Source organism: Patella vulgata, chromosome 5 (genome assembly GCF_932274485.2).
Source record: "Patella vulgata chromosome 5, xgPatVulg1.2, whole genome shotgun sequence".
NCBI classification, from domain to species: domain Eukaryota; kingdom Metazoa; phylum Mollusca; class Gastropoda; family Patellidae; genus Patella; species Patella vulgata.
In genome coordinates this window covers 65,624,443-65,637,738 of record NC_065883.2, presented here as the reverse complement: position 1 = coordinate 65,637,738, position 13,296 = coordinate 65,624,443, and the positions used below count along the sequence as shown (strand labels likewise).

The 13,296-nt window shown below is 35.8% G+C and overlaps 1 protein-coding gene across 3 annotated transcripts in view; it reads right to left on the bottom strand.

Moving 5' to 3' along the window:
* Window positions 1-6,620: 6,620 nt before the first annotated feature.
* The window catches only part of LOC126820456 (TNF receptor-associated factor 3), a 52,797-nt gene continuing 46,121 nt past the window's right edge, over window positions 6,621-13,296 (bottom strand). For 2 of the 3 annotated variants that reach the window (XM_050548457.2, XM_050548456.2), the window contains exons 2-7: window positions 11,881-11,937; window positions 10,362-10,433; window positions 9,981-10,094; window positions 8,448-8,519; window positions 8,040-8,181; window positions 6,621-7,280 (exon numbers count right to left, since the gene is read on the bottom strand). In XM_050548457.2, coding sequence (XP_050404414.1) covers window positions 6,640-7,280; window positions 8,040-8,181; window positions 8,448-8,519; window positions 9,981-10,094; window positions 10,362-10,433; window positions 11,881-11,895 — 1,056 coding nt within the window. In that variant the 5' untranslated portion in view covers window positions 11,896-11,937 and the 3' untranslated portion in view covers window positions 6,621-6,639. The remainder of the gene's footprint in view (window positions 7,281-8,039; window positions 8,182-8,447; window positions 8,520-9,980; window positions 10,095-10,361; window positions 10,434-11,880; window positions 11,938-13,296) is intronic. The other variant, XM_050548458.2, reaches the window with a different exon arrangement.

Here is a 13,296-nt window from a genome sequence, read left to right as displayed (position 1 = left end):
GCGGATGTAGAGAGGAATATTCATAAATGGCTCCCACGTCCTACTGTTATCCGACCAGAGTATAAGGTATTCCTTTCGATTGTTACGTATTTTAGACTGCATAATCTTTTTCATGTCATATAATTTATCGTCATCATTATTTACTGAAGGAGTCTGTGCTTGACGAGGTGGAATCTTAACCTGAGATTGGATCTGATTTTTGACATTCTGATTAGGGATGTCTACTTTATTCTTGGCCTTGAAATGTATGAGCTTCGACGCGTTAGTAAAACCTTTGTTGATTTTATCGTTTTCCGCATCTTGTAATTTGTAAGTAAAATTAGGTCCTTTTTGAATAATGACGTACGGTCCGATATATTTTTGTTGTAATTTAGGAGACAATCCTTTAACTTTCTTTTCGTTTTTCAACAAGACCCATTCGCCTACTTCATATCTTGGGATAGTTGCGTTTCGGTCATGGTAAAGCTTGTTCCTATCTTGCGACATTTTAATATTTTCAGCTGCAATAGTATTACAAACTTTCAACTTCTCTATCAATTGATTCAAGTACATTTCTGTATTTTTACCGATGGCATCTTTTGGTACTATATTGGTATCAAAAGGTAGAAGCATTTCCTTACCGAACAGAAGTTTAAATGGTGAATAATTAGAGGATTGGGATATAGAGGATCTAAAACTCATCATGATGGACGAAATTAATGATGGCCAATTAGATTGGTCCTTATTACAATAAGCACGCAGTGCTTGTTCGATTACGGCATTTCGGCGCTCACAAGTGGAATTTGTGCTGGGATGATACGAACTTGTATTTAATTTAGTTACCTGAAATATTTCACAAATTGCTTTAACCAAATGCGACATGAAGGCCGAACCACGATCGCTTAATAGAGCTCTAGGAGCACCATATCTTGTAAAAATTTCATGATAAAGTTTGTCAGCCACTTCTTTAGCTTCTTGAGTTTTTGTAGGAAATGCTTCAGGCCAACCAGAGAAAGAATCTACTACCAATAAAATGTGCTTATACCCCTCTGGACTTTCAGGTAGTGGACCAAGGAAATCTATATGAAGTCTGGAAAATGCTGCTTCGATAGGCATGGGAGTTAAAGGGACTTTACTATGCGCATTGTTTTTTGTTCGTTGACAAATTTCACAATTGGAAATGTAGTCATTCACCGTGTCATAAAGTTTTGGCCACCAATATTTTTGCATGATTGCTAACCTAGTTGCTTCCCTACCTTTATGGCAACCCCCAGCTAAAGAATTATGATACGATTTTAGCAAGTCATCTCTTAGTATCCGAGGAACTGCAATTTGTTTGACGGTGGTATTCTTATCCGTCTTTGCACGTGGATGGGGGAAATGACTTAATATACCATCTACTATTTCGTATTCAAAAGACCTACAAACAATGGTTCTTACTAACTTTTCGTCATATGTTTCTGGGATATACCCATCCTCCAAATATTGAAATATATCTTTGAAATCGGAACATTGCCTTTGTAAATTGACGATATCAGAATCTCCCAAATTTGTTATTGTTATACTATTGATTTCCGCTGTGGATTCTGGCTTGTCCTGTGCGTATGTAAATTCGACTTCTATGCAATCGTCCTTTGACATTACCGGTATTTCTAAATTATTGATTGAAGGTATGTCATCAATGCTTTCATTGACAGGTTTTTCGGGATACATTCTTCGCGACAGAGCGTCTGCATTTTGATTTTTCTTTCCTGGTCTATGCACAATTTCGTATTGGTAATCTTGAATTTGGATTGCCCACCTAAGAAGTCTATTTGACGTGTGCTTTGTATCTTTGAGCCATGTTAAGGCTTTGTGGTCAGTTATGACTTGAAAAGGAGAAGAAGCCAAATAAACTCTAAATGTTTTGATTCCTTCCAAAACGGCTAAGCATTCTTGTTCGGTAACTGTCCATTTTTTTTCAAAGGGATGCAAAGACCTACCGCCGTAATGAATAACGTGCTCGCGTCCGTCTTTATCAATCTGAGAAAGAATGTAACCAAGCGCGAAACCGGAAGCGTCAGTTGTCAATATAAACGGTTTGGACATATCCGGAAAAGCTAAGATAGGTGGCGACACTAACGTCTTTTTTAAAGTTTCAAAAGCATTTTGGCATTTATCTGTCCATTCAAATTTTATATCTTTTCGTAGTAAATCATTCAAAGGTTGTGCGATATGTGAATAATTAAAAATGAATCTTCTGTAATAGTTACAAAGGCCTAAAAATTGTCTAATCTCATGCTGGTTTTTTGGTACTGGAATAGTTTGTACAGCTTCGGTTTTCTCTTGGTTAACTGAAATTCCATCTTTACTAAAAATGTGTCCCAAGTACTTAACACTTTGTGCTGCAAATTTACACTTATTAGGCTTTAGTGTCACACCCGCTTTGCTCAATTTTTGGAAAACATTTTTAAGATGTTGAATGTGTTCGCGGAAATTTTTACTAAAAATGATGATATCATCGACGTAGACAAGAGCGTACTGCCAATTCATGTCGCGTAATATTTCAGTCATTACCATTTGAAAAGTCATTGGAGCGTTACTTAATCCGAAAGGCATTCGCTTCCATTCATACACGCCATCTTGGGTAATAAATGCTGCCTTGTGTCTTGTACTTTCATCCATTTCTAATTGCCAAAATCCACTCGCGCAGTCTAATACTGAAAATATTTTTGCTTGTGCTTCCCCAACGGAATCTATGACGTCCTCAAAGCGTATTATTGGAAAATAATTTGGTTTAGTAATTTTATTTAATTTTCTGTAATCTACAGCGAATCTCCATTCTCCGGACTTTTTTTTAACCATAATGACCGGTGACCGCCAGGGTGAGTTGCTTTCAACGCAGATATTGTTGTCAAGCATTTCTTTTATTTGCCGCGAGGTTTCCTTTCTAAGTTCGGCCGATTGTCGATAAAATTGTGAACGTACCGGACCTTCGTTTTCCATAGTATCTATGACGTGTTTGTAACCCTTTGTTTTACCCAATTCTTTAAGATTCTTCGCAAATACGTGTCGATTTGTATTCAAAAATGACAATAATTCCCGTTTCTCATTATCCGATAAGTCAGAATCTGTTAAATCGAACTCGAGTTCATTTTCACGAGATTCCTCGGATTTTAAAGACATGACATTACCGCCCGGATTTGCAGGCGTGCTATGTTCATTGTCTAATAAGTCCATTATAGAATTCTCTTCAATATTATTTACTGTGGCTAATATGTTAGATTTATAAATTTTTATATTTTTATTTGTGGAATTTAATAAACGTAGCACAGCCTTTCCTTCCAATGGTTGAACAAGACATCTAGCTCCTACAATACCTTTTTTCGCAAGAATGGGATTTGGTTCTAATAAAACTGCGTTACAATAGTTAAAATTTGCCAATCTCACAGGTACGTCAACGTGATGACGAGCTTTAAGTGTGATAGATTTTTGGGGTCTAACTAAGCCTATGTTGTTCGATATCAATGCTATGTCAGGTATTCCCTCATCAAATGACACAATACGTTTACTTATATCTATTTTTGTATTAAATCGCTCCATAAAATCAAGTCCTAAAATTACTGGGTGGTGTACCTGTGGCATAATATGGAATTCGTGTTGGAGTGAAACATTGTTTATATAAAGCAGTACCTTCATAGTACCCAAAACATTATACTGATCACCACCTACTCCAGTTACTTTGATTATATTTGATGGTTCAATTTGTGATTTCTTAAAACCTAACTTATTAAATAAATTGAAAGATAGAATAGATATACTAGCCCCGGTATCGATTAATGCATTTAACTGTTTTGAACTTATCATAATTTCAATCATATTTCTTTCCAGGGACGTTTGTACGGCTATTACTTGACCAGCATTATTTTCATTAATTTCAATAGTTTCTGTATGCCTGTTCAAACCATATTTGCTTGATCCAGGCACCACGAATCATTTCATTTGAGCACCATTTCTGTTGCCTGGGCGTTTATAACATTTGTTATATGTATGGGTATTAGAATTACAAAAATTACAAAATTTCCCATTACAATTTCTAATAGAGCAATTAAACTCACCGCAACCTCTACAGCGTTGATTCCGACTGTTCCATTGGTGTCGTGGGTTCTGTCCTTGCGGAAATTGTTGTTTTGAAAACGTGTGATTATAATACTGCGACTGGTTGTTGGAATGGTAGCGTGGTTGGTTATATTGTTGTCCATGTTGATACTGGTTTCGTTGTTCATAAAATACGTCTGTGGTCGGTTGTCGTAATGGGTGACCTACATACATAACTTCGGCTGCTATGTCGGCCATTTTGTTCTTCAAGTCGACCATCTCGTCCCTAAACTTGCCTAGAGTGTCTGTAACTGTGTTCAAGATACTTGGCCCAATTTGCATATTGCCTGTGGCTGCTGCCACAACAGTTTCTGATGGTTGTAACATGGCTACTCTATTAGCAATTACAATAGCACTTTTCAGTTCTTTAATTGTTTTGGGGTTAGATTGTGTTACACTCGATTTTATTCGTGGCAAGAGATTTTCCATCGCGGTATGCACTATTAACTCCTCGGGCACTTTCCCGTCACTGGCGAAGGCAATCTGGCCTAATTTTGATACGTATTGCTCAATGCTTTCATTAGTCTGTTGTTGCAATTGTAATTTTAATTTAGATACGTCTAAAACATATTTAAATTCATCTAAAAACAAATTTTTCACTATTTGGAAACTGTCTTTCTGTTCCGGTGTCAGTTTCTGGAACCAAAGTTTGGCTTCTCCAGTTAAATAAAATGACAAATTTGATAATTTCAAACTATCGTTAGTCACTTTTTGTATTGCCATTAAATGTTCAAACTCACAGATAAAAGTTGCGGCTGTCTCGTTTCCCGTTCCACTGAATCTGGGTAACTGCAGGGAACTCATTGCAAATACCTGTGTACCGTTGTCTTCTGTAGAGGAGTTTGAAGCTATCGTGTTAATGTCAGTGTTAACTGTAATTTCAGTTTCCGATATCTCTCCTGTTTTCTCTGTTTCTTTGTTTCTTAACGGATATCTTGGAAAATTATCTGGATCAACTCCTTGTTTCGACATCAGTCAGGATCTTAAAACATCTCCCCAATTGTAAAAGTGTGGTTTTCGGTGGTTTTTAATCTGAATATAAGAGAGATCCAATATTGTCGTTTCAAAGTAATTTATTAAGTGAAGATCATCATTATTCAAATTCAAACATTAATAACAATATAACGTAAATACTATGTAAAGGATGGTGTAGCTTATAATAATATATATACATAGGGTGGTGTAGCATATAATAACAATAATAATATATGTATAATTTCAATGTAATACAATAGAGCTAACTCGCTTGTGAAGAGGTACAAGTTACTGATGTAGAATTTCTTAAATGTACGATCCTTATTAAATGTAACTAATAAATATAACTATTAAATCTTTATTAAATATAACTATTAAATCTTTAGTAAATATAACTATTAAATCTTTATTCTCTATTTAGCAACAAGTATTAATCGAAAATAACATATACCGTACTTTTTAGTCACTAATTATTTCCACTAATCTAAATAACACATTTCTTTAATAAACAAGTAATCTATCGAATATATAGTACTTTTCCGTCTATTAAAAATATATATATTGTAAAATATTCGCTAGAAGTTAAACAAGTAATAAATCATGTAAATCCTTACTTTTCCGTTTAATTTAGCGCGAACCATTTCTAATTATTTTAGACATTAATTATCTGTTATTGAAACATATTTAAACAAACAAGTATTTCGTCGACAAACGTACTTTTCCGTTTTAATAAATATATATATTGTAAAATATTCTCAAGTAATTAAACAAGTAATGAATCATATCAATTCTTACTTTTCCGTTTATTAATTAATATTTTACGTAGATGAAGAAATATCTATTAATGTAATACTCGATTCTACTAATCGTATTGATCCGATATAAAAGGATATAATTCTAAGTCAAAGGTTAGAATAAAATATATATAAAGTTTAAACAATTAAAATATACATAGAGGCTTACCTGAATATAAGAGAGATCCAATATTGTCGTTTCAAAGTAATTTATTAAGTGAAGATAATGGTGAAAGTTTAGCTAGATATATTTATATCTTCCAAAAATCCCGGCAAATATTAGAGATGCCACGTGTTGGATTAATCTCATTTTTTGATTGGTGGAAGACCATTTACGGAAGACGCCCATTACTCGATACGAAATCTGATTGGCCGGATCTAGACTCGCTTGACTTAATGTCAGGTAACGACAACCCGAGTAATAGCGTCAGTGTAATCCTAGGTATTGTTTTTAAAGTTAAAGCTGTCACCATTAATCTTACTTAATTACTTTAAAATAAACAACCAATAAAGGACCCTCTATTCAAGTTCTTCTATATCAGTATACCATTATATATTATGCTTAAGATCTATTGACACCAAATCAGCGTCAAGGTTGATTTATGCAATATAGACTCGACGTCTTTAATAAACATATATACATTTAAAATAAACTATATAATCTATAAAATATACATAAGAATAAAATATCTAAAATAAAATATATTGCATATTTTGTCAATGTACACTGTTACAATATTCAGCTCTGTCTACATTAAACGTTATCCAAGCCATTTAAGTCTACATTACAGCGTATAAATAAAGTATCATCCTTTATATACTGGTTTGAGTTGCTTTCTAAAACAGTATGGCTGACAAACAGTGGACAGCCTGAGGCCACGTTCATCTCAGAAACCGGTCGTCTAAAACTTGTACTTGTAGCATCCGGGTGAAAATGGTCGCTTAGATGGCGTTTACCTGGGCCTTGATCCATGATGTATAATGTGACCTTTTGTTGGAATGGCCACGGTAACAAGGCATCAAATTCTCCGCCCATGACCACAAAGAGCAAGGAAACGTGGGTATTTTGGCCCATACCATCTCCGTCCAAAAACGCCCTAACGCACATCTTGTATCCATATTTACTGGTATAAAATGGTCGGGAATTTAAAGCCAGTATTCTCCCATTGACGGCATCCTGTTTTATTCGCATGTAGTCTTTGATCTTCCATATGATTACACCGTTGTAACTTGCCGCTTCTAATATCTGAAATCGCTGACCCATTTCAGCTATTCTACCATCATGGTTCTGGATTAATGTCTCGTTGTGACATGCTTGTTCCAATGCTCCTTCTAGTCGATTCATTCCGACTATACTTATTTCAGTGTTACCATGGAGATGGTGCGTAAAGGTGTCTAAAAGCGAAAAGAAAAATAATTATACACTAACACGAACTTAGCACAAGGAATATTTTAATTTTAGTACCGTTTGTAAACATGAAATAGAGACCGTAATTTAGACCGGGAGCCCAGGGGGTCAACCTAGCTAAAAAGTGTACCAATTGTCTCCTATACGGGATCAATTTATGTATATCTGGTATCATCAGAATGTAAGTCTGCCGGGTTTCTGGTGGTGGGTGTGGTATTCCACGCCCTAAATGCCATGACCCCCAACTAGGCTAGATTAGCTCAAAAGTGTACCAAATGAAATTCGTACAGCAGTGTACCATACATCTTCAGGTATTACAAAAACACTCTGACAGACATTTCTAGTGGTTGGGTACCCCTGACAGAGCTATGTAATTGCCAGACATTTGTAGTGATGGAGTATCCCTGACAAGAGTTATCTAATATTTAGACCAAAGCTAGGCTAGATTAGCTCAAATCTGGAACACCTAAAACAGCTTTGGAGTTGTTCAGTACCACCACAGAAGTGATGAATGGCCACTGCCGACAGTTTGTGCGGTGGGTTACCCCTAACAGACACGCCCCAAAATGCCACGCCCCCAATTAGGCTAACTTCGCAAGCACTGTTCCCGTGTTTTAAAAAATTAATAGATTGAATCTTAGCTACTTGATAATTATATCTATTCTCTACCTGTTAATTTCTTAGTTTTGTAAAATTCTACCTACCGCCCCCCCCCCCCCCCCACCACCACCTACTTTGTAACTCACCATATTGTTCGCTTAAAGTGGCAACTCTCCCTTTTATATCAACGATATCCCGAGCCGGTTGTTCAAAATCCACTTGACTTGGTAGATCAGCCAATTTTCTCTCCATTGTTGTAACTTTTTCAGTTATTCCAGCTAGATTCAGCTATTAAAAAAACACATCAATTATTTTAATTAGTTATAAACTATGGTTAACCACTAAAAAGTTCAACAGCAACACAAAAAGAGGGAAAGTGGTCTTCAATTGCCCATAATGTTTATTAAAGACATGTCCACATGTGATTAAGCGATCTACTGGATTAGAAGAAGCAAAAACTATTGATTCGCGAATATAAACTTCAAGTAAAATCATAATCACTTTAATTTTTTATTTTTGTACATAAATGAGTAGGTGCCAGTTGTTTTACATACCTTTAAATCTTTAATACCATTTTCTACTAATAATATCTTAGCTTTTATATCATCTGTTACATTAGCTACAGACTGAAATAAACATTAAATAATCAGAATCGTCGACACAATACATCAATAACTTTAAGGCTAACCAAAGGTTATTTTTTACTATAGTGACGTGGCAAATAGATCTCGGCGTTTTCACCTAAGAGTAAGGGTCCGTTTATACAACGCTTTGATGCCACGGACGATACTCTTTTAAAATATTTATCCTTAAAGTAGCTAGGTCTCTAACTCAATATCACCCAAAGTCTAACACGTTGAAAACATGAATTATTTGTCAACTGAAATCGACATTGATGTTGTGATCTTACTGGGAAAAGGTAGGCTTCTGATATCCAATATTTAAGACAAAATAAACATTTTACCATTGGTACACGAATCGTGTACCATAGTGGGTTTCAGTGTCATGTGTAACAAGTGGCCAGAAAGAACGAGGCTAGACATATTCCGCAACTCATGTCAAACGGTGACGCCATAACTTATCTGGAGAGCATGCGCAATAGACTGGAATAACCAGACGCTAGAAATTTCCATTCGGTTGAGACTCATGCCGTATTTCCCTGGACATATATGATTTGAAATTAGAGTCAAAACCGAAACAATTGAATGTAAATCAGTTCATATACAACCAGATTACATTATTATATGCGTTGCGATCCATTTGGGTCAATTTTTAGGTCCCAAATATTAGCAATTTAGCGCCTTTAAATTACTAGCTACATAGTCTCAGTGCGTTCGGAAAAGGTGCTTAAAACCATGTAGAGATTACAAGTATTCGATTTCAGGAGGAATAACTTCGCTAATAACTGATGGAGACAGACCACCATTAATTTCCCCATAACTCCGTTATCCTTCCGCTTCAAAATCATGAATATTTACCAAAACCTGGCAGAAAATTTTAATTCAAACCCTTCGTCCATTCTAGATCAAAAAATCAACAAAAATGGGCATGCAAAAGGAGAGAAAGGAGACAGAGAAAGAATTGCTACAAATAGACAAACTACCATTTGTGGGTACCGAGATGGTGAAATTTAATGGTGGTCTGCCTCCTGATACGCAATTCTGAGAAACTGAATATGTTCACCCAGTTTCAAATCTCAGAAATTGGAGAGAGATTACAGAGACGACGACAATATACGACATTATAAAAGAATGAAAGCGTGTAAATACTCCACACAGCTGCTACATCTCGATAGTAAACGGTGGAACAAAATTCGTAAGGTCGGTAGGGTTTGACCGACGGTCGGGCGAACAGGCTTATGACATAATACGCCCATACTATATTTTTGTATGTTGTTTACCCTTTTACCACAGTAGTATCGAACAAAATACGGCTTTGTTCAAATGAACAAGTGCTCTGTTCTGGACAGTAAAGTTTTCAATCAGATCAGATCAGACAGATATCACGCTTGTTACAATCAGATCAGATCAGACAGATATCTTGGCTTTGGGTTGTGTAATTTCTATGATTTATTGAAGCCAACTTACAGCATGCTGCGCTACCATGAGGTGTTTATCTCTCTCCCTAATATTACGTGCCATTAATTCTAAATGTTGATTAACATCTTTTATTTTATGTTCCTTTAATTCCGATTTAGATCCCTGGAATAGTGAGAAAAATTCCCCATTAGACATGGAGACTCGGCATACTTAATGAAAGGTCAAGTAATTGATTTAGCCCACAATTTAAATGTCTTTTAAAAGGGTTGAAATAAGTGTCTAAAATGTAAACATTAGATTCTTTTTAATTTTACCCACCACAAGTGGAACCACAGAACTCACCCCCCTCCATTCGCAAATTTGATCAAATATGATATTTGTGATTAACGTAATCTCTTGCACAAATTGAACATACATAACTTTGCCTACCATTTTCTTGCAGCCAAAATACGTAAAGTCACATGCAACAGGTTCTTCGGTACCCTCTAGATGCTGGGGCAACTGAAATAAAGACAAACTATTATTAATGGCTATTAAATTGGAAATCTAAAAAAAACAAAACAACAAACAGTGAGGCTGTTGTCCCCCGCTGTAATCCCCAAATAAATACACAAATTTCGACTAATTTCACATTTATCTTTTTGAAAAGTATCCAGCAATCAAGCTGATAATCTAAAGTTAGTTTAACTAGAAAATGTTCACGATCAAACTCAGTCAAGGTTTTGAAGTACCTGGTAGTGAAACTCCACACTAAGTTTCAGCACTCTCCATGAGTAAGAATAAAAGTTATCTTGTCCCAAAGCATCGATAAATGAAATTGCCTAGCTCTGCTTAACGTTAGCGGAAAATGTTAATCATTGAACTCGGATTCACACTTCAAGTCTCCCCTTCACCCCGTCATCGATCCCGTACGCATATGGACAAGATATTCACCTAATGTACATCTACATCAAGTTTAAACATTCTACCGCAAATAAAAGCAGCGTTGTTACGTTCCAAACTCTTGACCAATCAAATTGCTTATCGCTACTTAGCCTAAGCAGAAAATTCTATTCGCCGATATTAGTCAAGCCATTCACCTAATAAACACCTACACCAAGTTTGGATATTCTAGCTCAATTAGAAGGGGAGTTATTGTGTGATGAACAGGCAGACGGACAGAGGGACAGGCTTTTAGTTATAACAAACACATCTAAAACCTATATGACAATAACATAAGAATAGTCAGTGGAGTGGTGTGGCCAGTAGTGGGTATGGGGAGGTTAGGATTATCTGAATATGGATAAAAATCATGTATAAAGTAAGCCACAGGTGCAAGGAAAACACTGTTTAATTATTGCCTTATACCATTGCCCCATAACGCTTATATTGTCACATCAACAGTGCCCTAGGAAAGCACCAGTGAAATAATATTCTTCTAACATGCATTTCTGTATCTTTGGTAACCCTGATGAAAAGGGTAGTATGAAGATAGCTCGATTTTGGTGAATAACGAAAAACAAGTATCTCTTTTTTCGATAATGACGAATAACGAAAAACAAGCTACTCGTTTTGCGATATTTAGATTACAAAATGAAAAAAAAAACAGATTTCAGATTTCAAAATAAAAAAATAATAATAAAAAAAAAAACAGATTTCAGTGATGGATAGAGAACAACTAAAAAACGCGTTTAATAAACCCAAAAATAAATTTAACATAATAAATAAGAAAATCATTTATGAAAAAGTTCTCTATCCATTTCTGAAATCTGTTTTTTTTTTATTTTGAAATATGAATATCAAAAAAACGAGTAGCTTGTTATTCATAAATATCGAAAAAGAGCTACTTGTTTTTCATTATTCACCAATCTCGAAAATCGAGTAGCTTCACACTGCCTTTTTCAATAGGGTTACCAAGATCCAGAAATGTTTCGTGCAATTATAACGTTTCAGTTACTAAGATACTAACATTTCTTCTCTGCATTCGTGTTGTATCAAATTTATACTTGCAGCTAATACCATGTGCCTACAAACAAAGAATTGTATATTGTAATAATATCAAACAATTAAGTAAATTAATCTTAAATAAATACATTCCGAAACAAGCGGTTGAGATGCAAGATACGCCTACATTTTGCAAGAAATGGACAGAGAACAAGTTACAAAAGCGATTTTTCTTGCAATCGGGGTCTATAATCCGGGATGTTACGGATAAGAACATATCTTTTAATTTTTTATCAAAATCAGTTAAAAATTGTGACCTCTAGTGGGTCCACAAGCTACAAACGCGTTTGTTCGCACAAACATGGGCCATAATTATATATAATCCATGAAGTTACGGTCTGAATATCAAAAGGAGCCGAGATCTTTGGGATATAAATCGGATAATAATTGAGACCACTAGTGTACAAAATGTTCAAAAAATCTTATGTAAACCAAATTTAATAGACATTATTGCTTTTAAAACCGCCTTTTGAGCATGCAGGTTTAAGAATGGATTTGGGGATCACGAAATGGACATTATTATTATTATTTACTCTGATCTCCCCGTTGTTCCGTTTGTATGCTGGCTTAGATAGAAGGTTAATGTCCCGAAAATCTGTGTGATTCCCCCCACACCATAACAGACCTAGGCCCGAATCTCTCATGCTGTCTGGCGTTAACGTTAGCATGAAGCTCATTTACACGCGTCCAAACGCGAGCACGCCTATCGGTGAAATCCAGAGTAAATCTGGACACCTCTGAGAACATTACACGCCAACTTCGACGATTACCCTAATTTCTACGCTTTCTACATCATTGACGCCTTTGTAGAACCCATTTGAAGCACACCAATAGCACGCAGACGTTCATCATTTTGAAGACGTCTCATTGCAAATTAAACGTAACACACTAAAGCAAAGATACGCTAAACATAGGAAAGCAAACATGGAAAGGATAAACCAACTCTTCCTTGAAGTGTCAAATTTGACAATGAACCCCTCCCACGTGTATGACGCTATTGCGTGTCGCCAGAGGCGTAGCCGTGAAATATATATTGGGGGGGGGGGGCGCAACCCTAACCATTTTTTAAAACCCCTAAAAAAGATGAACAAAACATTATGGTTACGTGGCTGGCTGAGCGGGCGATAAATATTTGGCTTAGGCGATAATGTTTTTGGGTACCTACATGCGATTATCATGGCAGAAAAAAATTAACAAAATATTACTGACAGGCTAACTAGACACAATTTTATGGACCACAGTTACTTTTCACTTGACACATGTTAGCAGGATGATTCTCTCTGTGTTTTATTTTAGCAATGTAAACCATATTGGGATATGTACATGTCCAAGTATATTCAGCCCCCCCCCCCCCCGAAAAACAATTGGGGGGGGGGGGGCG